At 42.3% G+C, this 26,819-nt stretch overlaps 2 protein-coding genes across 2 annotated transcripts in view; both read right to left on the reverse strand.

Moving 5' to 3' along the window:
* rnf123 (ring finger protein 123) overlaps nucleotides 1–26,819 on the reverse strand; it is a 136,061-nt gene that overhangs the window by 15,655 nt on the left and 93,587 nt on the right. The window contains exons 37-38 of the mRNA XM_084742207.1: nucleotides 17,787–18,013; nucleotides 2,921–3,015 (exon numbers count right to left, since the gene is read on the reverse strand). Of these exons, the coding sequence (XP_084598333.1) occupies nucleotides 2,921–3,015; nucleotides 17,787–18,013 (322 nt within the window). The remainder of the gene's footprint in view (nucleotides 1–2,920; nucleotides 3,016–17,786; nucleotides 18,014–26,819) is intronic.
* On the reverse strand, nucleotides 6,180–11,820 carry LOC146332366 (E3 ubiquitin-protein ligase TRIM35-like). The gene is made up of 2 exons (XM_084742628.1): nucleotides 11,675–11,820; nucleotides 6,180–7,789 (listed from the first exon to the last, which is right to left on the reverse strand). Exons 1-2 carry the CDS (start codon nucleotides 11,818–11,820, stop codon nucleotides 6,553–6,555), a joined length of 1,383 nt encoding a protein of 460 aa, XP_084598754.1. The 3' UTR covers nucleotides 6,180–6,552.

Raw genomic sequence — 26,819 nt, forward strand, 5'->3', positions numbered from 1 at the left:
ATATCATAACGTAAATAAAGACCGGTTTTTCAGTACGAACTGTTATACCGCACAGGCCTAGTAGTGATGCACCGCCACAATCAAATTTCAGCCTGTGCCACCCTTTCTGACAGAAGTTACTCACAAACATACACTTCCAATTGCCAGTTTCACCCACTTGTCAACGTCGTAGAAACTCATGGGTGGTACCACTGGACGCAGAACAAACGAAAATACCCACACAGGATGTGACAAGGTTATAGGTAGGGATGCACTGATCGACCCACCAGAGACCGGAACTGGACGGTTTTCAGCATGTCCGGCCCTGATCGGTGACCAGCTGGTCAGTGTCACATATCTGATTCTGTGCCCGTCATTGTCACACACATGTTCTGCACGATGGTCACATCATGCGTGCAGCAGACAAACTGACCGTGACGTCAACACAGCGCTGATAACAGCTACACACTCTGACACACGTCTGCATGAAGATGATGTCAGAGACAGACTCCAAGAACAGGATAAAGAGAAGACAGACAGTCCACAACGAGACAGAGCAGCTGATAATGTCTCAGAACAGCCGTAAACTTTGTAGCTCTTCATGCTAATGTTAGCAAGCTAGCAGCAGACTGCTGTTCACAGAGGGTTAAAATCTCACTTCCTGTTCTGACTGAAGAATAAACAACCTGTGTTGATGTGTTTCCTCGAACATTTTCTCATCCAGACTCCTTTAACTTCTGCTTCTGTTTTTCTCACAGCAAAGTTTTACTGCAGCAAACTGTTGCACCACGTCAGTCTCCGGTTTGTTTACATCCGCTTCCACAGGAAATCACATGAAATCACATTCCACAAAATCCCGCGAGATTCCATGATCTTGCAAGATCACGTTCACCCGATTCATAATCTTAATATAAAACTATAATAAGGCCTGGCTGTAACCTGGAGGACGTTGGAGAAAATGTAAATAGTATTTAATGAATATTTAATAGTCACTGTCTTATTATGAACATACAATTAAATTTTTATAAGAAAAGGTGCGAAAATGTTCGTGAATGCTGTTAATTACAGTTCTTAGAAAGAATGAAAATCAGAAGCTTAGGGAACTGTTCTGCCTCCATCTAAGCTCCACCCACAAAAAACCCCATTATGAAGTGAAAATAAAAACTGTTTTTGTGAACAACACTGGCTCTACATACAACCTTTCATGTTTTGCATTTTGGACCAAATATAGATGATTTAGTGTTTATCAAACTTAACTTCATCAAGTCAGTCTAATCTAATAACAGAACTGGACTGTAAGAACCATCCAGGTTCAAACACGAGCATCACTGAGTATCACCTGCATAAAAAACATCACTCAACATATAACTAATAATCAAGAACACAGATTTTGTTTAGACACTGTTCAGAAACTTGCTAGCTACTGTCACTTCACAGAACTGTTAGGCCTCCACTTAAGCTCCGCCCACAAAAAAGTCATAATGTTCACCAACAAAGACGTGGGACATTTGACTTAAATAGAATATAATATTCATAATTCTGTTTTCATTAGTCTGTAAGAATCGTTGGATGAACTGTTTGACACAGAGGACAAAATAAAAGAGTTTATTCAGATTCTGTTTCCTCAGAGTCACTTCATATCTGGACTGGAGAACAGTTTCCAGTCATGTGTTGAAACCTGACATTAGACAGAATGTAATTTCCTTCTTCAAACCAGCTGAGAGCTCAGAGCAGATCGTCTGCAGAGAACCATTAGTGGGTTTGTGGAAATATTCCTCTCTGCACTTTAACTCCATCTATCCATCCATCCATCTGTTTTATTTTCTTTCCTTTACTCTCCTTCATCCTTCACCTCTGTAGTTTGTCCTCTGAGTCAAATTAACTGTTCAGTTCTCCAGGAACAGAAGCTCTTCTAATAAATACTGCTGGAGAAGTTTGATCTGCTGAAGCATGACGTAGCAAAAAAGGTGATTTAAACCACTTTCCTTCCTCCCTCCCTCCTTCTCTGTTTCCCTCCCTCCCTCCTTCATCAATAATAAATCCTCTCTCCGGCCAGTTTAGCTCTGTGGTGGAGTCTGAAGGGGAGAGTAAAGGATCAGATTTCCACTGCGGAGAGGAAGAACAGGATGGACAGAACGACGAGGAAATGGTTTCTCCTGACCAGGTTCACCCTGAAGGGCATCAGGATCAGAATGTTAAAGTGAAAACTTCACCAGATCTCATGACAGAAAACTTCTGTCAGTCTGAAGATACAGTGAGAGACAGAAGAAGAACAGGGCTCAACAATTAACTAAAAATATCTAACTGTGATTATTCTGACTCATCACGCATCATCACGCAACTGTGATACGATTTACAGTACGATTTGAAACTGCAGAAAGCCAGGCTGAAATTCTTAGTCCTGGGCTAACAGTTAACCTTGAGCTAACTTAGCCCCTTTTCACACAGATATTGCTAAGCCAGGGTTAAGATAAGCCCAGGGCTATATGATCCATACTGCACCTCTACTGGTCCAGGTTACATCAAACATTTTAGAACGTCCTGGGACTACTCTGCTCTTTTAGCCTCGTTTCACACTGGAGCAGAGACAGCAAGTCCTAGGCTAAAGTCAGGGTTACCCACTCTGGAATGTTCTATGATTGTGCCAGGGTGAACGCTTTCTTTGCCCGAGGCTAACAGCTCTATTAGCCCGGAGCTAACAGTTCTATTAGCCCGGAGCTAACAGCTCTATTAGCCTGGAGCTAACAGCTCTCTTAGCCCGGAGCTAACAGCGTTCTATTAGCCTGGAGCTAACAGCTCTATTAGCCTGGAGCTAACAGCTCTCTTAGCCCGGAGCTAACAGCGTTCTATTAGCCTGGAGCTAACAGCTCTCTTAGCCTGGAGCTAAGGAGGAGGAGGAGGAGGAGGAAGAGGAGGAGGAAGGACTTGCAGTGGTACTTACAGCTGTGCTGGCTGCAGCCTGTTTGGATTCTTCAGTGAGAAACGCCAACATCAGCTCCACCTTCTGTTTCTCCTCCTCACTGATGTAGTCGGTGTCTGTAGGCAATAAAACACAAACACACACCTGTTTGGTCATTTTGTGTTTTTCTACTCTGCAAACAGCAAATCAATCAGGTCATGTGACCCCACCACATTTACATATTTTCAATTTGCCTGACCAAACTCTCTGAAACCTTCATAAATGTCAGCGCTGGAGACCAGAGCAGGGAAACGTCGGCCACTTTAGCTCTGATCGTCTCTAAAGACGGACACTGTGATTTTTAACAAAATTCAAACACGGAGGAAAAGATTTACGAGGTGATGGATTCAAAGGAGGTCGATTCATCTGCAGTACGTCTCAAAGGATTCAGGGTTCAAATGAGGGTTAATACGCTTCTGGCAAAGAAACCTGCAGATGAGAAGCCACTCAGTCCCTCCAGGACAGTCAACCAATCACTGTCATTTCTGCACATCCTTGCAAACTTATTGATTAACTGACTCAAACAGATGAATCAATTAATTAATCCCATCACAAACTTGTCAGTTGAAAAATAGGTCCAAAAATATTTTTGGGCCTTTTTTTCGAGTCTTTTCTGTAACAATTGTTTTCTCAACTAATCAATTAGTAGTTTGGTCAATAAAATGTCAGTGAATGGTGAAAAATGTTGGCAGTTAATTTTCTAATTGCTGATTGTTTGCAGCTGTAGTTTCAGAGTAAAACCCCACAGATGAACAGAGCAGAGACAGAGGGGAGCGCGATCTGTATCTGCTGATGTAATCATTACAGTGTAAGCTGATCTGAGGGACGATGCAGGACAAGCTCGAGACACCGAGTGGACAAATGAATTCTGGGAAACACTCGCGGATCCTGTTACAGCTGAAGCACCAAATATAAACCACAAAGGTAGAAAAAAGGTGATTTAAAAGTATGTCACTGCTATCCAGTGACACAACGTGATGCAAATGATCCAAGGACCTTTATGAACAGCTAACAGCATGCTAACAACAACAACAACAACAACAACAACAACAACAGCAGTTTTCAAGATGGAAAAATAAATAATCACAGAAGACATGCAGAGTTGGACTCATTGATACCACAACTTCAAAAAGACACTGAAGTTCAGGCTGGTTACAAACAGACACGATGGACACGCTGTAACGGTACAATGCTAGCATTAGCATTAGCTTAACGTTAGCCTGCCCTGCTCAGTTTACTTCAGGACCAACACACTGTCACCGTTTCACTGTTTGAAATGACAGACGAGACTTTATTAACTGAACTGTACGTTTACTGACACACTGACAACTGACTGCTGCGTTTAAGGACCTGCGGTCACCGTGGGAAGAAAAACTCACCAGGGGGGTTTATTTATTCCTAGAACCTAGAACCACTCCAGGAGTTTTATCTAGAACACAGTTAGGGGGTTCTACTTGGAACCTCTTCTTATTCCAAGAGTTTTATCACAAATATAATTGGGGGGTTCTACTGGGAAGACTTTTTATATTTCAAGGCTTTTTCAATCATATGCTTCTACTGAGAACCTTTTAATATTCTAAGGGTTTTATCGAAAACTTAATGGCGTGTTTTACTGGGAACCTTTTTAATATTTCAAGGGTTTTATTTAGAATCCAGCCAGGATGTTCTACCCAGAACGTGTTTATGCTATGCCTGTGTTTTCAAGGATTTCCAAAAGAAAAAAAGGGTTCTCAGTGCATCCCTTCATCTTACAAAGAACCCTTGACAGAACACTTTCTACAAAAAAGGGTTCTTCAGAAGAAAATGGATCTTGGTAGAACCTCCGTCCTTCAGAAAGAACAGTTTTAGAACCCTCCTCCTGTCATCCTGTCGGTGTTTTACTGTCATATTACTGGATGATTATTATTGATGGTCAATGTGGAGAAAACTTTTACCGTTTCATTTACTTTCTTCGTTTGATGTGACACAGGCGACGTTCTAATCAGACAGAACCAGCCTGAATAAAGACTCTTTATTCTATTTTCTCCTCTCGTGACATTAATCTGAGAGTTCTTAGACCAGGTACCGACAAACGATCATGAGGAACAGGACAAAAGGTCCAAAGTGCAGAAAGTTCCAGTCAGTGTGAAACAGTGACTGAACAGCTTCTGTTCCTCTCTGCTGCTCTACTTTAATTTCTCCCCCAACATTCACTCTGTCAGGTGATGGCTTTCGATTTGTCTTTCCATTTTCTCCCCCCCCTCCTCCTTCTCCTCCTCCTCCTCCTCCTCCTCCTCCTCCTCCCCCTCCTTCTCCTCCTCCTCCCCCTCCCCCTCCTTCTCCTCCTCCTCCTCTCCCTCCTCCTCCTCCTCCTCCTCCTGCTCCTGCTCCTCCTCCCCCCCCCCCCCTCCTCCTCCTCCTCCTCCTCCTCCTGCTCCTCCCCCTCCTCCTCCTCCTCCTCCTCCTCCTCCTCCCCCCCCTCCTCCTCCTCCTCCCCTCATGTAATCAGACAGATCTTTCGCTGCAGGAGTGGAAGCTCTTCGCTCTGGTCTGTGATGTTGGTTTGTTGGAGAGCTGCCATGTTGATCTGCAGTGAAAGATCTTTACACGTGATGTTTGGAGGAACATGGAGGAGGAGACAAAGGAGGAAACGAGTTCTGACACACTGCAAACTGCAAGGAACAGATAATAAAGGACTGAAAAGAAGGACAGTGGACAGAGACAGACAGACAGACTCTTTTCTCTGCTGCTCTGAACAGAAATCTTCTGCTCCGTATTTTCAGAGTCAGGATGGTTTATTTAAAAATGTTTTGTTTTCATTGAAACTTTCTATTGTCTATTTTTTCAGATGTGGAATCAGTTCACTTATTTTCTGACCTTTATATATTTAGCTTGATTTGATTTTTCTTATTTTCTGAAAGAAAGAGCAGACAAACATTCAGTTCATTTATTTTTTATTTACACGTCAGATTACATAAATTTCATATAATGAAAAAACAAGTCAGACTTCCATCCACCTTAATCATGAGACATCCACCTTAATCATGAGACGTCCACCTTAAACACACACAGATTCACAAAGTAAACTGTTCAGAGAGTTTAGATTATTATATTATTAGACATAATCAGTATTTTATATATAGTAAACATTTCATATATGTGATTAAATGTTGATTTTAATGATTGGAAACTTTATAAACTGGACTGGAAGTTTGTTCTGAACACTGATTGGCTGCTCAAACATGCAGTTATTGATTTATTGATTTTATATTTCTTTATTTGAATACGTCAGTTGCTGGTCTTCATGTCTCCACACACACAAAGTAAAAATACTAAAAGATTAACACCAATTTAAAATGACGAAGTGTCGATAAACAGGAACCAAACATGCAGATCAGGAAGTGAGTGAAATAATTTTACATGTGAAAATGTCAACAACAGAAACAAACAGCAGATTGTCAAACTAAAAAACAGAAAGAAACAAACTACAGAACTACAGAAACAAAAGTAAACACATATAACAGGTTAAATTCAGTGACTTTTCAGTTTAAGAAATCACAGTTTCATGAATATGATCATCCTGTTCATGTTTAACTGATCAGTTCCACTGTCACACACACCTTCACTGCTAAGATCTAAACTTTATCCTCATAATCATCATCACTGTAAAAGTATGGAAACATCCTGTCAGTGAAAGTGTGTGTGAAGGTGTGTATGTGTGTGTTAGTATCAGGATCAGAGAACGACAACGTTCCTCTGTTCCAGTCCAGATTCACTCTGATCCTCTGGAGCTTCTTCTGGACTCTGAGATCAGCTGGTGGACCAGTTAGTGAACATGTTGAGTATTCACCCTCATGGAACAATATTCCCCACAATCCAGACTGTATGTTTCTGTTCCTCTGGACAGACTCTGATAACAAACCCAGTATCCAGTCTGTAGTGTCTCCGACCTCGACGTCCCAGCTGTGAGTCCCTGAGTCAAAGCCCTCAGAACCCAGAACAGAGCAGTAAGAACCAATCCTCTCTGGATTATCAGGAACCTGCTGTTCCTCTCCCAGTATCACACTGGTCAGATCTTCAGACAGGATCAGTCCTGGACCTGCAGTGTTTGGGTCCAGAATGACAGGAGTGTAGGAGACCATGTCCTTCATCTTGTTCCAGATGTTGAAGGTCAGGTTGCCCAGATGTTTGGCCTGGTCTATCAGAGCTCCTGAGTGCAGCTGTGGAGCCTCCAGCAGGAGGCGCTGCTGGACTCTTTCCACTGCAGCCTTGTATTTGTGCAGGAATGAGACGTCTTCAGCTCTCAGCTCGTCCTCTGTGTCTCTGACTGTGTGTGAAAGAGCTGCTATGTCTCTGCTCAGAGCCTCCATCTTCTCCTTCATCATCTGACTCTTCTGCTCCTCTTCCTCCCTCAGTGCAGCCAGCCTGGCCTCCTCTTCCTCTTCTAGAAACTGGTGAAGCTTCTTAAACTGATCCTTAATCTGCGTCTCTGAGCGTCGGGCCTGGACCTTCACATGTTCTGCTGTTTGATCAAACTGATCTTTGACTTGTTTAAAAACCTTTAACTTCTCCTTTAAAGGCTGCAGAGATTTCTGGAGCTCCTCTTTGTGCTCCTGTGCAGCTTCATCGATGGGTCTGATCCTGTGACCAGTGTGTTCTTCTGAATCTCTGCAGACGACACACACTGGCTGCTGATGGTCCAGACAGAAGAGTTTGAGTTTCTCAGAGTGCAGACTGCAGAGAGACTCTGAAGATCTCTGATCTCTCTGCTGTAAGAAGGACTCACACAGGTTCTTTAACACCAGGTTACGAGGTGGTTCATATTCTGAAAGTCTCGTGTTTGTTTCTCTGTCCACCAGCTGTTCAGACAGTCTTTACAGAAGCTGTAGGTGGAGGTGAATCTGATCGGCTGGTTTTCAGTCGGTGTGTCTCTTCAGTGACGAAAAATGCTGAAGTGTTTCCTGGTTTGTTTCAGGTGAGTCAGGTGAGGGGCGGAGCTTTGTCAGACGTCTGTAGAATGTTGATGGATCACGACTAAATGCTTGAAATGTGACCTGATATTGTGCAGCAGGACGTTGCAACAACTTTGTTTATGTTCATATGTAGTTTGAAATGAGGTTGGATGTGGTCCTGTAAGAGGTGTCACACACACACACACACACACACACACACACACACACACACACACACACACACACACACACACACACACACACACGTTCATTCTGTCTTTAGTGAATTAATGTCTTCATACACTCACCATGTTTTATAGTGTTGTATTGTTAGAGCCTGTGTGAGGCTGTGTGTGCAGGAACAGTATCTGTATCTGTATCTGTATCTGTACAAAGGTCGTCTGTTTTCCCACGCTACAGACTTCCATTCATTAACACCAACTCCTACTCACACACTCCTCTGGGTCAGCCTGAGGAGAAACACTCTCATCACTATCAGCTGCTGTCAGGTCGACTTTCTTTGGTATTTTCTGGTAAAAATATTTAATTATTTTATTATATTACACAGTAAAAAATAATTAGATTTTTCTTTGTCAAGGTAACAAAATGTTTTTGATTAATTAGAATATGACAGTGTTCTTGAATCAGACACTGTGTTGGATTTTATTCATTCATTTTTGGGTTTTTTTAAATGTGGTTGTATGAGGTGCTTATTATTTCTAATAACCATAATTACAGGTGCCCCGTGTGAGTCATATTACTGTTGGTAATTATTCACTTTAAAGCCTTCCTAAGCCCCGCCTCCTTTTGGTCTGTGCTCCAATAACCATTAAGCAACCTCAGTCACAATTTCCCCTCCAGTTTCTTTGACTAAAGTCGCTCTGCGCTGAAAGAACAGTCCCATCTGAAGTTACAAACCAAACCTCTGAATCAGTCAGTTATTTTAAAATTTCACAGATATCATGACACAAGTTTCATTTAAACATTTTGACAAATGATGACTCAGATCCAATCAAACAGATGCTGACCACAATTTAAGCCCTGGGCGCCACGCTTTGAAAAACGGTAAAGCCAATTAATTAAGTCTCAAAATATATTAGAGATATTAAACTAACAAGTGGATCAAATGGCTTTTTTTGGCAGCATTCACTGTTGTGCTGCATTAAACAGACCAGCATTTATTTACAAGGAAATCAAAGATAAACAAACATTTGGACGTCGGACAGGGAGAGCTCCACGTCATGTCATGTTATTGTGTTTTCCAGCTAAAAAGTGACAACTACAGAAAATATGCAGGCAGATTTTTTTCACAAAGATATTCAGGTTGGAGAAGAAACGCTGTGTGTGTACTTATTGTTCAAGAGTTTACTTTGAGTGTAGTTCTTTTAGGCTAACTGTACTGCAGTGACATTACACTGAAGCTGATTTTTTAGGTGTCTAAAATCCATGTTACTGCTGTTACTGCTAGCTTAGCTTCCTACACCAGTACTCTGGGGGCGCGTCGACCTCCATCTACTGTAGGTAAAACACTGACTGATACAACCACACTTCAAATAACCTGAACTGTCCCTTTAATCTGAGAGGTAAGCATTAAAGCAGCAGACAAACACAACAGCGACACATAAAACTGACAAATCAGCTCTGAAGATGAGAGCTGGTAAATAAAGCATCTGCACACTCCACTGGAAAAAAACATGATAACGAGAGAAAGGATCTTTTTCTGTTGGTCTCTTCCTCTTCAGTCTCTGAAGCAAACACTGAGCTCCTGATACACCAGAGAATCTCATCCATAATACATTCAGGACTGCAGTGCTTCCACCAACACACACACACACACACACACACACACACACACACACACACACACACACACACACAGCAACAAATCCTTGAGAATCAAAATAATGTATGGCTCCTTCATGTGGTGCATCATGACCCTGACAGCATGATTAACATATACATGCCAGAAATGTCACATGTGCAGCAGCTGGATGAAGTGTGATCATCAGCTGTCAGGAGAAACATCACCAGGACCGTTCCAATAACTAATAATCACATTCTGAACAGAGACTTTCTGGAGAGTCTGTGGTTAGTTCACATGTCTGTAATAACAGTGGGACAGTCAAGCATCTTTGGGTAGTTTATGTGTCTGTAACAGCAGCAGGACAATCCAGGATCTGTGCTTTTTAGGTGGACATGAAATAATCAAAACATCTGATGGGAATCAGTGCTAATATCAGAGGAAGGAGTGAGTTAAAAGTCCCAACATGCAACACACCGTCACACCACAAACACCCAGTTCAATAGGGTTTTGAAAATGAATCGTTTCTAAGATGCATGACGATGCAGACGTGGACGACTCTGCATCGATGCAGTGACAGAACATAATCAATTATAGCGCAGAGACATTCAGTTCTGATTTTCTGGCCGCAGCTGGACAATAAAGTTCTAAAATTCAAAATAACTTCCTGGTACCAACCAGTGCCGTATCAACGTCGTATTGAATTGTGGGAGAACGGAACAAGTGTAACATGGCGGAGGGAGGTGACTGTCAAGAGTCACCTGACTGTCAAGTGATTAAAAACACACCGAGTATTTTAAAAACCGTCTCTGGGCACATTTCAGATTTTATGAACTTGCTGTGAAGCAGGAACTGGACAAGACTCACACTGTGTGTAAAGTCTGTCGCACAAAATCAAACACCTTGAAAATACCACTAACTCAATAAACCACGTTAGCCGTTTTCACTCTGAGAAGCGAACGCCTGGCGCTACTAAGAAAACAGCCGACCCAGCTGAGCCGAGAACTGATGAGACGCTGAAACTTTGTCACCCGACTCTGAGAAAAGGAAGAGACTCACGCAGTCTGTCCCTGCCGATTCAACACAACATTTAATTTACACCAGTCGACTCGTCTGTCAGGAAGAAAACACTCAGAAAACAGTTCAAATGTTAAACGCTGTCTGAAAAATACTGTGTGTATTAAGAGGAGGGTTAAACAACGTCGTCCACCTGGAGCTGACGTTAGCTGCCAGCCTGCTACACAGGGTGGCTAATATTAGCAGAGCTAGCAGCAGCTGCTCTGTCTGTAGGTTAATGTCTGTGATTAATGTGGTCACACATCACTGCAGTCCACTGGTTCTGGATCAGATTATTCTGTCACAGCCTACATTCAACTTTATTTCCATTTTCTATTTCAAAACACTGCGCTGGTTTGACGAGCCGTCATCTGTCCCACTCTGCTGATTAGAAACATGCAGGACTGAGTGGGACATCAGGACGAGAGGAGCTGCTGTCTCATGCAGCTGCAGCACCGACTAGTGGCCGGCGGCTGTATAACACCTTAGAGACAACTGTAACTGGCATTTTACATGAATTAAATATTGATAAATAGTTAAACCGACTAGTATTTCTTGTGCCGACTAGCGAGGGTGGCGACGTTTACGTTTAGCGTAGCGTTACATTTGAGAAGCTAAACTTTGAAAATCTGGACACTTTATGATTAAAAAATGACTCAAAACCATTAATCAATTATCAAAGCAGTTGGTGATTGATTTTATAATTGATTAATCACTGCAGCTTTATTAGCTGTTACTTGAACCAAACTGTCTTGAGCAGAAGACAGTTTCTAGAAGCAGAAGAATTATTTTAGTTTTTGAGGATGAAATAAATTCACACAAATACCAGGAGGTTAGACTCTACTGTTTATTTATTTATTTATTTTATAATTTAATGTTCAGACTTTTATGTTATTGATTTCTGAAGCTCTTTAAAAACAGTAAAAAAGGAGTTCATATTTATCTGACTGCTTGTATTCGTTGATGAAATAGTAGCCACGTGCAGTAATATAGAAAACTGAGGACACAATGCATCGTGATGCGTCGTGATGCATCGTGATGCGTCGTGAGGCGTCGTGATGCGTCGTGAGGCGTCGTGATGCGTCGTGATGCATCGTGATGCTTCATGATGCATCGTGATGCGTCGTGATGCGTCGTGATGCGTCATTTTCACAAATATATAGAAACAAGGCTGACTGAAGAAAATGATGTTATGTTCTAAATAAATAACTTAATAACACTGAATTCGCTGAACTTCGCTGTACATCAGGAAGCAGCGTCAGTCTTAAGCAGGTTCCAAGTTACTGTGGTGGGAATGAAACAAGTTACTGACTCCTCCATAAAATGTATTATTGATCTGAAGCCTAATATTCTTTAAACCTAATATTACCTTCCTGGCTTGAGATCAACCAGATAATAAGTGAGTGGGTTTGATAGTGACGGGTTAATTTAGCGGTTTGTGCCACAGATTTTTGTGCCATCATTGACAGAATAATCCTAGAATTCAAAGTGAATTCTTTTTGGACTCCTCCATGACAGCTGCACCAGAAGTCAGCAGGGCTGTCCTGAGTAACTTTATGGGCTTAGAAGCTTTGGAGAACGAGTCCGAGGTCAGCGTGTCCGGTCTGCTGCAGCAGAACCTGCTTCACAATTCAGTTCAGTTCAATTTAAATTGGTTTGTTGTCATGATGTAACACTGGACATATTCTGAAAACATACAAAAACACTAAAACAGATTACTTCTCTGTCTCTGTTTGTCTTCGCAGCATCCTGAGTCCTGCTGGAAGAAGCAGCTGCAGCAACTTCAGCACAGGCTTAACACAGACCGACAAAACACCCACAGCATAAACACCACTGAGGCAGCCAGCGTTGAAAATGTATGAAGGGATTCATTCTAATTTTTCTGTTTGAATACCATGGTATCAAATGAAGCTGTGGATCTTTCAGTAAAGTGACTAAAACCAGCCAATCATGTCTGAAAAACAAAAATGTAACTTCTCAACTTCCAGAAAATTACAAATATTTAATAAAGTCAAGTCCTTTTGAGACATCTGTCTCAAGTCAAAGTCAAATTGAGCCTTTTATAAATATTCAGCAACAATGTCTTAAGTCTTAAAATTTGAGACTGACTGAAGTCAAGTCATGCAGCTCAGGTCCTCCACCTCTAACCAACATTAGCAAGCTAAGCTAACTAGGTTCCACTTTCTGAGTGAAGATGAAAGTTTTTCATATATTTTTGGGGCTTTTCATGCATTTATTTTTTTTTTAGATAGGACAGCTGAGTGAAGACAGGAAAGTGGAAGAAAGAGAGAGAGTGGACGACACGCAGCAGAGAGCTGCAGGCTGGACGCTCAACCATCTGAGCTACACAAAACTAACAACACAGTGTTTCCTCCCAGGAGCTGAATGTTGGACAGAGGACATGTCTTTAAAACAGCTGATAACCGAGACTTTATGGTACCAGTGTTCAGCTGCAGGGCTGCGACATGACAGACACACACCTCTGGGTGAAGCCTGAAACTGAAGCTGTGTGGGTTTTTTAATCTCGTACACTTAACCAGCCTTTCACACACGAGCAGAAGCTGCCATGTTTACACACACACACACACACACACACACACACACACACACACACACACACACACACACACACACACACACAGACAGACAGACAGACTGAGCAAATACTCCACATGATGCAACACTAAGTGGCCATGGGAACAGCTTGTGTTCCCATGGCAACAGAGGAGGATGCCGTGGTGACCAGGCCATCCCTGTGGCGACAGCTCAACTCCAGGGCACTCAGCCCTTTGCCATTTTACTGTGGCTGTGTGTATCCACACCAGCAGTGACACACACACATATGATAAAATAAGTGGGTGGGGAGAGTAATGTAATGTAATGTAATGTAATGTAATGAATTACTCATTGTTTATTGTTTGAATTTAACTGTAGGAAACTCCATGAAGCCCAGTTATCAGTTCTGCACTTTTTTTTTTTCAGATACTCGACTAATCTAACAACTAATTTATCAATCATTCTAAAGATTTTTTTTTTTATTTTCTTAATTAACAGAACAAGTAATTTACTCACAATAAATATCGAACACCAGTCTGATTATTTTATTACACACATATAGCACATGACAGTAATGATTCAGACTGGGTATTGTTCAAAAGCCTTTGCTACCAGTACTCAGGCTTGGGGAGTAACAGATTACACATAACACGATTATGTAATCTGAATAAAAAAAGATGTAATCAGATTACAGATACATTTAACCAGGATTGCAATTTTATACACACACAGCTGCCAATTTATTATCAAATACCAAAGGAAGGAACAGCTGGACAAACTGATACACATAACTGATATTTTTTAATAAAAAATGTCTAAAATTCTCTGATTTCAGCTTCTTGAATGTGAATATTTTTCTTTCCTCTCTGACAGTAAACTGAATATCTTTGAGTTGTGGACAAAACAAGACATTTGAGGACGTCATCTTGGACTTTGATGGAACATTTTCTTACATTTTATTGACCAAACAATTAATTGATCAGTGGGAAAATTATTGCCAAATTGATCACTAGTTGAAAAATAGGTCTAAACATGTGAAAACAGGTTTAGACGTATTTTTCAATTGTCAAGATTGTGAGAGTTATTTTTTCACCATCTCACATACATCACAACTAATCAATTAATTGAGAAAATAATCAACAGATAATCATTAGTTCCAGCCCCAAAACACTATCTTATTGGCTCCATGATGCTGATGAGATTTATTCCTCAGGTACTGTAGCTGTATGACTGTAACTGTCTGACTGTAGCTGTATGACTGTAACTGTCTGACTGTAACTGTCTGACTGTAACTGTCTGACTGTAGCTGTATGACTGTAACTGTATGACTGTAAATGTCTGACTGTAACTGTCTGACTGTAGCTGTCTGACTGTAGCTGTCTGACTGTAGCTGTATGACTGTAGCTGTCTGACTGTATCTGTATGACTGTAGCTGTATGACTGTAACTGTCTGACTGTAACTGTCTGACTGTAGCTGTCTGACTGTAGCTGTAAGACTAGCTGTATGACTGTAGCTGTCTGACTGTAACTGTATGACTGTAACTGTCTGACTGTAACTGTCTGACTGTAGCTGTATGACTGTAGCTGTAAGACTAGCTGTATGACTGTAACTGTCTGACTGTAACTGTATGACTGTAGCTGTATGACTGTAGCTGTATGACTGTAACTGTCTGACTGTAACTGTCTGACTGTAACTGTATGACTGTAGCTGTAAGACTAGCTGTATGACTGTAGCTGTCTGACTGTAACTGTATGACTGTAACTGTCTGACTGTGGCTGTCTGACTGTAACTGTATGACTGTAACTGTCTGACTGTAACTGTATGACTGTAGCTGTCTGACTGTAGCTGTCTGACTGTAGCTGTCTGACTGTAACTGTATGACTGTAACTGTCTGAATGTAGCTGTATGACTGTAACTGTCTGACTGTAACTGTCTGACTGTAACTGTATGACTGTAGCTGTAAGACTAGCTGTCTGACTGTAGCTGTCTGACTGTAATGGTATGACTGTAACTGTCTGACTGTAACTGTATGACTGTAGCTGTATGACTGTAACTGTCTGACTGTAGCTGTATGACTGTAGCTGTCTGACTGTAACTGTCTGACTGTAGCTGTCTGACTGTAGCTGTATGACTGTAACTGTCTGACTGTAACTGTCTGAATGTAGCTGTATGACTGTAACTGTCTGACTGTAACTGTCTGACTGTAACTGTATGACTGTAGCTGTAAGACTAGCTGTATGACTGTAACTGTATGACTGTAACTGTCTGACTGTAACTGTCTGACTGTAGCTGTATGACTGTAACTGTCTGACTGTAACTGTATGACTGTAACTGTCTGACTGTAACTGTCTGACTGTAGCTGTATGACTGTAACTGTCTGACTGTAACTGTCTAAAAAGTTCATTCTGATTTCAAGTGAGTAACTAATGAGTCTCTGAGCTTCAGTGTCTGTGATGTTTGTGTCTGTGATGTTTGTGTCTGTGATGTTTTGTTGAGATCTGTGATTGTAAAAGACATGGAGTGAAACAGAAACTGTCTCTTCTGGCTGCCAATAAAAATCTGAATAACTAAAACAACTGTGAGATAAAAGAACGAGTGCACGGTGAAATATAACCATGACAGTAACAGTCTTCTCACAGTTCACTGTGCTGCTCACTGGTCTGTTTCCTTTTCCTCCAGCTGAGTCCTGCAGCTGTGATGAATGAGACTGCAGGACTCGATAACATTAAAGTGAAGTCCAGATCACATGAAGAACATAACAGGCCTGTTTCCAAAGGACACGCTCAGCCAAACTTCTGACACAAGAAATCCATTTTTAACTGTCCTGACATGTTCTTTAAGACAGGAGAACACACGAGCTGAGAAATGGACGTTCCACTGCAGTCATGTTTAATCCTACACAAGTCTGAACTTTAAATATATTTTCACTCAGTATCTCACTACAATCCAGGGATAATAACAACTAATCGATCGTTAAGACTTTGATCTTTCAAGTTAAATTTAATCGATTGATCAAATAAAGATCAGAAATATGGCAGATATTATTTAATGACTGCATGTTATCTGATGTTCAGATGAAAGTGTTGAATATGTCGGTCTTTATATCGTCACATGGTTCACACTCAGAGAAACTGAAACATGTTGCTGTGGAAATAAAGATTAGATCAGACAAATGTGTTTGATTCTGTTTGGTAGAATTTTTTAAGGTTTTTATTCATAATGATTCATCCATTAATTCACTGGGTCAGAGGTCACATGGCTCCCAAGACTTTGTTTGTTCTGAGCTCCTCAAAGTCAGATTTACACACTAAAATCACAGTTTCAGGTTTTGTTCACCTTCACCAAAGTCAACAATTTTCAAGCATTTTCAATCTTTTCCAGCAGCTTCCAGCTGTGCTAAATAACATATTTATATATAAAATTATTATTTTATTTAAATAATAGTTGAAAATGCTGATAATATGATTTTTGTCTTATTTTAATTTTAAGTTTCCTTCTCCCTGTGGTTCCCAAACTTTTTTCTGTTGTATATTTCTCCTATATAGATCATATTCACCCCCCCCTCCCCCTGCTGTGGCTCTGTGCCCCCCAGGGGATCCCGCCCCTCAGTTTGGGAACCACTGCTGTATTAAATGTATGACTCTGCAGGACAAAACAATCTGTCTGATTCACTTATTCTGGGAGGCAGTGCATTAATTGGTTGTTAATGTCAGTGATGATTGATTGAGGACAACCTCAGCATCAATAAAAACATCCAGCTAGAAGATATTTAACTTCTAAGTTTCCATAAAATTATTTACAAAGCAATTATACACATTTTTTCTTAAGATTTCATATTTTCAGATCATTTGTCTCAAAGAAGTTTTTATGAAGCGGATCGTCTGCAGGTTTTATGTTGAAACATCTGTTAAAACCTGAAGCACGTCCACAGATCTGAGATGAGAATAAAATGATTAAATCCACAGTGAGAGTGATGAGAGATCACAAAAACATGGAGAGCACAGATGAGTTTCTGTCATCAGGACATCATCCATCTTTAGAAGAGTCCTTCATCACTTCACCCTCTCACAGTGATTCCACCTCGTTCGTTCAAAAGCAGCTGAGAGGATTGATCGAAGATCCTGGGTTTAAAAACTGTCTCGTCTTATTTCAAGTCAAACTGGACGTGTTTCAGATGAAGCTACAGCTGTAAACAATTTAAAAGACTGTATTCTATTTTTACTGTATATATAATATATATGTATAAATACAGTATTTATATATTTTAACCAGACGTCTCTCTGCAGCCTTCAGCTCAGAAAACGCTCTGCCTTGTTTGCATTTCTTTTAACCAATCACAATCGTCTTGGGCGGAGCTAAGCCCAGGATGATGCCTACATTACCCACAATGCATCTTGACTGCTGCAGTCAGTCATTAGTTTCTGTAATGACTCGAGTGACATCACATGACACGGCGCCCCCTGGAGGCGCTGAAGGCTTCATACAACACAGAGTTGGACTCACATGCGTGCAGGGAGAAGTGTTTGCGTTCGGAGGATCCTGGGTTTCCAGCAGCTGAAGGTATCGGAGGGGCCACGGTGGCCCCCAGGGACCCGACGACGGGGCGGGGAGGGGAGGCGACGGCCGCCGCCGCCGAGCTGGAGGAGTCTCCGCCCTCTCCCAACAGGTGCTGGATGGAGTGGAGCTGGAAACAGGGGTCAGAGAGCAGGACGGAGGCCGCTCGAGAGACCCTGAGGACAGGAAGACAGAGGACAAACGATCACGTTACAGCCTCAGCATTAGAGCAGGGGGTTCAAACTGTGGTCCAGGGGCCATTTCAGGTCCCTCTGGCCTACAACATGATGTCCAATATATAAATAAAATAAAAACAAATCAGCATTTGACTAAAACAGACAGAACAACAGCACAGACAGAACAACAGAACAGACAGAACAAATAGAACAGATAGAACAGACAGAACACACAACATTTTCATCAGAGGTATTAAAGACGATTCAAAGAGACAGAAGAGCTGCTGAGTGACTCTCTAAAAAATAAAGTGCTAACTAGAACCATAAAGGGTTCTTTGACTTGTCCCTATAGTTGCAAAATTCTTGGTTCCTCATAGAAGTTTTTATAAAGATTCCATTTGGAACCTTTCCAGTTCAACCTAGAACCAAACATAAAGGATTATACTGAGAACTGTCTGTGAAAGGTTCCACTCACAACCTCCATGAGACGTTCTACAGGAGAATCCTTCAATGGTCCAATGGTTTCACCCAGAAACCTCTCCAGGGGTTCTGACAGGATCTTTGCACTTTATAGGGGTGCTCACAAGAACCCATCCAGGGGGTTCTACCAAGAATATTTTTATATTCTGAGGGTTTTATTTAGAACCCACTTAGGGGTTTGACTGAGAACCATTTTATATTCCAAGGATTTCACCTGGAACCCACTCAGGGTGTTCTACTTAGAACCTTTTTTTAAATGGAACCCACTGAGCCTTTAAGAGGTGTGATAAGTGTGTGATCTGTCCATGAAGGATGAATCGACTCAGAGTTAATGTGGTCAGAAACTAAAGTGATCCACAGCAGCAGACGGAGAACACAGATGTGATAGAACGTGTGTCAGAGAGATGTTCTGTTGTCAGTCAGTAAACACAGTGACAGACAAAACTCAGCCGGTGGAAGAACGTTGGTCGTTTTCTTCCTTCTTGTTCTCACAGTGAACGTGACACAGGAGCTGGTCTCTCACTTCTCGTCTGTCTCTTCTTGTCCTGACATGTGAAACCATCCGTCTGTCTGTCTGTCTGTCTGTCTGATCCGTCCAGTGTTCGATCCCTGCTGTTCTTACTAATCAAACTCCCTCTCCTCTTCTCTCCTCCTCTCCCCTCTTCTCTCCTCCTCTCTCCTCCTCTCTCCTCTCCTCCTCTCCCCTCTTCTCTCCTCTTCTCCCCTCTTCTCTCCTCCTCTCTCCTCCTCTCTCCTCCTCCTCTCTCCTCTCCTGTTCTCTCCTCTTCTCTCCTCCTCTCTCCTCCTCTCCTCTCTCCTCCTCTCCTCTTCTCTCCTCTTCTCTCCTCCTCCTCTCCTCCTCTCTTCTCTTCCTCTCTCTTCTCTCCTCCTCTCTGCTCCTCTCTCCTCCTCTCCTCCTCCCCTCTCCTACTCTCTCCTCTCCTCCTCTCTCCTCTCCTCTTCTCTCCTCTCTCCTCCTCTCTCCTCTTCTCTCCTCCTCTCTCCTCTTTTCTCCTCCTCTCTCCTCTCTCCTCCTCCTCTCCTCCTCTCTCCTCTCCTCTTCTCTCCTCTCTCCTCTTCTCTCCTCCTCTCTCCTCTTTTCTCCTCCTCTCTCCTCTCTCCTCCTCCTCTCCTCCTCTCCTCCTCTCCTCCTCTCTCCTCCTCTCTCCTCTCCTCTCCTCTTCTCTCCTCTTCTCTCCTCTCTCCTCTTCTCTCCTCCTCTCTCCTCCTCTCTCCTCTTCTCTCCTCTTCTCTCCTCTCTCCTCCTCTCTCCTCCTCTCTCCTCTCCTCTCTCCTCTCCTCTCTCCTCCTCCTCTCCTCTCCTCTCCTCTCCTCTTCTCTCCTCTCCTCTCCTCCTCTCTCCTCTCTCCTCTCCCCTCTCCTCTCTTCTCCTCTCCTCCTCTCTCCTCCTCTCTCCTCTTCTCTCCTCTCTCCTCCTCTCCTCTCCTCTCCTCTCCTCTTCTCTTCTCTCCTCTCCTCTCCTCTCCTCCTCTCTCCTCCTCTCCTCTCTCCTCTCCTCTCTCCTCTCCCCTGCGGCGCCTCTCCATCCACCCTCTCTGCATCAATCTTTTATAGCGGGACTTTCCACAAGACCTGACTCCCACTCACGACTCCACTCTCCCTTTTGTCTCTTCTTACAGCTGATACTGTACTCGTCTCTCTCTCTCCCTCTCTCTCTCTCTCTCTCTCTCTCTATTTCTGGACTCTTGTCAGAGCCGAGCTGTTGTGAAACGCCCGGCCGTGTGCTGGTGTCTTGGCAGGTGGGTGTTCTGTCCATTCTGCAGCTTCTGACCTCCACCCTCCTACTTCATGCTTTTACTCCACAACATCTCAGAAGGAAATCTTGGACTTTTTACTCCCGACGTTTATCTGACAGCTGGAGCTACAAGTTACTTTACAGGTTCAGATGGGAAATAAAAACGTGATGAAGCAGCGCCGATAAAGATTCAACCACCGAGCGTTCGACGGTGTCACGTGATTGTTCTGAAATCACACTGAAGCCCCAACAGTCTGAAAATGATCCCATTCATCCCACGTGATCCTGAAAACAAACACCCACATCTCAGTTCAAAAAACTACCAGCCTCATACAACTTATTACATAACATAATAAATGTTCTGTAACGTCACGTCTCCTTTGTCCTGTTACATGTTTCACGTTGTTTTGTGTTGTTATGACTTTTTTGTCTCATGTCTTTTACACCGTTTTTCATCTTGTTACGTCTTTTCTGCCATTTTTCATCTTTTATGTTGGTTTGATCTTGTTAAGTCTTTTTCCTTATGTTCTTTATACTGTTTTCTTGTCTTGTTACGTTGTTCTCGTCCCGTCTGTCCTGTGTGATGTCCTCTGATTGATCCTCCAGTCACTCGTCTTTTCTGTGTCTTATTGATTTGTCCATTCAGGTTGAAATCAGTCTTGATGTTTGAAGGCGGCGCACAATGATGCAAAATAACAATAATCAATAATTCACCTCAGAGTCATTCAAACTAAACTGTTGATGTTTTGATGGAAAAATAAAAAGTTGTCAGAAAAATAAACTGCACTCAAATACCTTCAAATTCTATGAAGTACAGTTACAAAGTATTTGTACTTAGTTACTTCCCACCTGTCTGTCCTCTACTCCAGTGATCCATCCTCAGTTTAGAGGACTGATGACGTTCCTCTGTCGACTGTGGAACAATCGACAGTAGAACGGTTCTTGTTGACTGACAGTTTCACCGACTGATTCACCAGAACACGTCACGTCTTTCTCCACCATCTCTGTGAACTGTGTGTGCAGCTGTGACTGACAGGTGTAGCAACAGTAACTAAGGGGGGCGGGGCTTAGCAAGCGTCTCTAACCGTCTCTTATTCTACCTGAAAGCACTCAGCGGTCGTGTCGTCCACGTGTCTCTCTGGTGTGCTGATAGGTCACCTGTGTCCTTCACATCAGGAGTCCAGAGGGACTGACGTGGAAACACGGTGACATTTTCCTCTGAAATCCTCTCTGACCTTATCATTACAGCCACCATGACACTTCACACAGAGACGCTGTCCTCGTCTCGTCCGTCCATTCTTTACCTTCACCTCCGCTTTCTATAATACAACAAGAAAATTTGATTTGATCCAAACGCAGAGAAAAGAAGCCGAGGAAGACGAAGACGGAGACGAAGAGAAGCAGCATGATTCACACGGCTGCTAAATGTCACCGACTGTGTCTTTGTGTTTCGAGTCAACATGAGTCCTTTGTGTTCCGTCTTTAATTACAAGGCAACAAAAGGCCAAATCATTTCTAATGACGAGGAGAATCATTCACAGGCAACACGAAAAAGACTGAGAGTCTGAGAGAAGACAAAAGACGAACCTGCCCAGAGGACAAGACACTGACGGACTTTCACCACACGATGGACGACCAGCTGTCAAAATGTCTCTCAAAGTGGACAAACCACATTAATATTCAGCTCAAGCTTCAGACCACTCTGAAACACATGGGTACTAACGAGAACCATAAAGGCTTCTTATGATTGTCCCCATACAACAACTCTTTTTGGTTCCCGACAGATCCTTTTACAGAGGTACAGAGTTCTACGTAGAAGCCAACATACTTAGAACCATCTCTGAAAGGTTTCACCAAGAATCCTCCCTGAGAGGTTCTACAGAGAACCCTCCAATGCTGTAATGGCTCTACCAAGTACCTTTCTGGGGAACCAGAACCATTCAACCTTCTAAGTGTGCTAAGAAGAACCCATTGAGAAGGTTCTACAGAGAACCTTTCTACAGTTTCAAGGCTTTTATTTAGAACCCAGAACAGCAGTGAGACTGAAACAGCTGATATTCAGTTTTTACAGTCAGACAGCAGAGAGCTCAGCTGGTGGATCAATACGTGATCAAACATTAATAATCAATACATCAAGCAATCAATGTTATTTTTAACAACACATTTGTTCTGTGCAGAGAGGAAACAGTTTGTGTTTGATGTCTGAACGAACTGAACCCCCACTGACACACACACACACACACACACACACACACACACTCACACACACTCACACACACACCTGCAGGAAACAGGTACGTGTGTGTGTGTGTGTGTGTGTGTGTGTGTGTGTGTGTGTGTGTGTGTGTGTGTGTGTGTGTGTGTCTGTAGGTGTCTTGGGGTCTCAGTCACAGTGTGTGTTTCATGCTGATCTCCTGTTACAGGGGATTAACATCACACACACACACACACACACACACACACACACACACACTTGTTCCAGTCAGTCTGGAGGTTCAGCAGCTGATTGTAGTGAATTGATCATCAGGTTCTCATCAGCTGACTGATTGATTGATTGATTGTTGAATCAGTGAGTGTGATGCTGATGTCACACAGGAAGTTCCTCTGGTGGTCGATTATTCTTCAAACAGTTAATCTAATGATTGTTTTATGATTAACTGACTAATCTAATGACTCGTTTATGATTTAAACTTTACCTGAACTGGATCATCAGTGTTTTTACTGAACTATTGGACTTAAATCTTTGGATTTAAGTCAATGGATGTTTTCCGTCTCTGCAAGTTTGACCAATTTTAAATGAGGACTGTTAACAGAAACATGTTCAGGTCAGTTGTTCTGCTGAGAGACAAACGTACTGCTGCGTTTAAAATGCTCCTGAACTGTGGACGAAAGTGGGCGTGAAATGACAGTATTTCTGTCATCGATGATGTCGTTTTTGTCGATGCTTTACTGAAAACACAGTTTTATCTTAAATGAATCCAAACCAGACAGCCAGAAACGGAAGCACATCCCACCTCATGACTGTCTGCACTTTGGTCTGGTGCTTCAAAACAAGAGTTTAATAAGATCCAGCTGCTCTGCACCGCTCAGTGACGGACGGCGTGGACGGACGGCGTGAACGGACACATGGCAGCCTGTCAGGGACAGAAGAGGTGGACAGAGACTGGCCTGCAGCCATGAACATGACATGAAAAAACAACTTTTTCACATCATTTTTGCAGCAAGAAATAAAATGCTGCAAGTCAGACATGTTCAGCTCTGTGAGCTCCAACCACAAAGATTATACATATATTAATATTTCAGTCATTCAGTACTTGTTTGGATAAAAGTAGAAAGTAGTACCTTGAGCACTGTGTTAGTGTTATATTTTGTAAATGATTTTTTCATGAATAATAACAGGAATTTTCAGACAGTTTTTTCAAAATAAAACACCTGTATTTGGGTGCAGCTCTGATTTATTTTCTAAATGAATGTTACCAACTGTTATTTCCTGTTTTCTCATTTTGTTTTGTTGATTCTGTGGACTGTCCATCATGTGATGTTTGTTTGTCTCTTTTGTGGACATTAGGAACAGCTGTTACCACGGTGATAACTGATGAGGGCCTGAAATAAATAAATAAATAATCCTGAATCTGTGTCTGTGACTAAAGGTTACATAAAGGTTAAAAAGAATAATTATGCAAACAAGGCATGTCAAGATATTTATACACACACACACACACACACACACACACACACACACAGGAAGTGGCTGCAGGTCTCTTACAGGTCAGAGTTCATCATATTAAGGGACTGTATGAAAATGTTGTTTCCTCTTGACTTAAAAACTGAATGTGATTGGCCTGCGAACACATTAAAATAAATAAAATGAGAGTTTTGTTTATGTTTATGATCGATGCAGAGTCCCAACACGAGGGTGTGCACGCAAAAAGTGACATCATCACACTCTCATGTTGAGCGTTACCTCAACAGGATGTAATCTGTGACTGTTCTCAGGTCGTCGGTCGGTCTCACACTTTCTCACCTGTGGTTCTGTGGTCGAGCCAAAAAGACAGAAAAACTCTACATTTCTTTGATAATCACATTTTTACCATATTTAAATGACGACAAACAGAAGTGTTCAGTCCATGTTTGATATCATTTACAGTCTGTCTGTTATTGGTTAGAAAACGTTTGAAGGCGTGGCCTAATTCATTTAACAGGCCATAAACTGGACTGCAGCTACATTTGTGAATGTTGCACACACAGTCAACATTTCAGAAATAAATCAGAATCAGAAATACTTTATTGATCCCCATATGTATGTATGTACATTCTACTGAAATATATAACAAAATAGTAGAACAGAAATATATACACAGTCAAGTAAAATAGACGAGAGCCTGGTTCTCTGATCTGTAGCAGCAGATATATGAACACACAGCACATATAGAAACTAAAAGAGAAGAAATAAAAAATAACCAATGACCAGAATTGTCAGACTCCAATATAAATGTATAACAGTGTGAATAAATCAGACCGCTCTGCTGGTTTTATGGTACAGAACTGCACAGGAACTGGATTCATTTCATACAAATCTTCACTTTGTTATTTATCGTGAATTATAAATCACTTTTATTTATTGTGTCTATTTATTGTTGAGATGAAACTTGATACACAGCTTCTTCAGAAGAACGTCCAGGACATACTGAAGCATGACACCAACAGCTCCACCCTGTGGCCATTAATAAAACACCATCATATCTCTTTAACACATTATTCATCTTTCACAGATTTTGGGTCAGATATTGATCGCCAACACGTCTTGCTGGTTCTTGTGGCGGCAGCAGCAGCAGCAGCAGCAGCAGTCACACACATTTTCTTCAGTAGAATATTAAATATGACTTTTTTTAGGCGTCTTAAATCTGTTTTGCCACAGCAGGACATAAGCTTAGCTTCCTACATCTGTAACTCCTGCTGCTTCTTCAAATTGGAGGCGTGTCGACCTTCATCTACTGCAGGTAAAACACTGACTGTGGAGAAGAACCTCACACAACCACACTGCAAATTATACAGACTGTCCCTTTAATAAGGGCTATAAAACTATTTAGCTTAACGAGCATACAGAAACATAAGAAATAAATTACGCATGTGTCTGTTTGCTTCGATAAAATCAGAGAGGACAGTCATGCCTCTCTCATGTGCATCTCTCTGTGGCCAATCAGATTCCCCCCTGAATCAGCTTCACGATGCTCCTCCTGTGGCAACATGAGCCAGAGACACGGAGACACGAGAGCCTCAAACAGACACACAAATAGACTGAAAGAGAGGGGAGCAGGAGGAGGAGGAGGAGGAGGAGGAGGAGGAGGAGGAAGAGGAGGAAGAGGAGGGTCTGACAGGGGCGGAGGATGCTGAGGGGGGAGGAGAGGAAGAGAGGAGGAGCTGGGAAAGCACCAGAAGAGGCAGCTGAGAGCGAGTGTTGGGCAGACAGGAGGCAGCAGTGACTGCAGGCAGCTCAGCCTCCAACACACTCACACACATCTGGAAACAACACACACACACACAGCTGGATCCATCACTGACATCTGGAGACGACCGACTACAACTTCTGTCTGTTGTCCTGAGCCTCGGAGGACAGCAGATACTCAGTGTTTGGGATTTCAGAGAGAGCGAAACGAGCGCTCCCTCTCATCCTCCCACTGCTGCCGGAGGAAACACACACACACACACACACACACACACACACACGGAGCATCAGAGCGGCGTGGATGAGAGTGTGAAACGTGTAAACGCTGCCACTGCCTGCGAGTGAAGTGAAGTGAAGTGGACAGGATGCTGACTGCTTTGAAAATCTGATCGGCGACCCGGGGCGGGCTGTGGGCGGCCGTGATTCACCAAAAAAAAAAAAAGTCTTGGCGTGAAAACAAAGACGTGCTACAACTAAGACGAGGCTTAGGAGAGGAGATGAGCTCGTGTGGGGAAACTTGAAGCTTTGAGGCTCATCAGATTAACTTCTACGGAGTTTAACAGATCAGAAGACGAGCCGGTGATGACAGAGGTCAGGATCAGCGGAGGACTTGTGTCTGTGTTGGACGTACAAAGTGCAGCTCCGGGGTTTAACGGATCTCTGAGAGGTGAGCTGAAGTCACACCAGAGCTGCTTTGTCTGGCTGGAATAAAACAGACAACAGAGGAGGATATTTTTGGAGCTATGAGCGATTAAATCATTTTAAAGGTATAATCTGCTGTATTGACTCATATAAACCTTTAACTCATCACTGGTCTGTATCTGCACAAACCCTTCAGCCTTCTGCCTGTAGATCCTTTTTTTCTCATTATTTTGCTGCTTGGGACGTTTTACCAACCCAGAACGTCAGTATTTGACATCCTGTGAACAAGACTCAACAATCAACTGTCTTTGTGGTGCGTTTAGGAACAGCTCGGACAAATCCTAATCAATCTAAATCTCAAATTCTCTGATTTCAGCATTTAATGTGAATATTTTCTGGTTTCTTTACTCCTCTCTGACAGTAAACTGAATATCTTTGAGTTGTGGACATTTGAGGACGTCATCTTTGGCTGTGATCAACAT

Source organism: Lutjanus erythropterus, chromosome 2 (genome assembly GCF_056507025.1).
Source record: "Lutjanus erythropterus isolate fLutEry1 chromosome 2, fLutEry1.hap2, whole genome shotgun sequence".
NCBI classification, from domain to species: Eukaryota; Metazoa; Chordata; class Actinopteri; order Lutjaniformes; family Lutjanidae; genus Lutjanus; species Lutjanus erythropterus.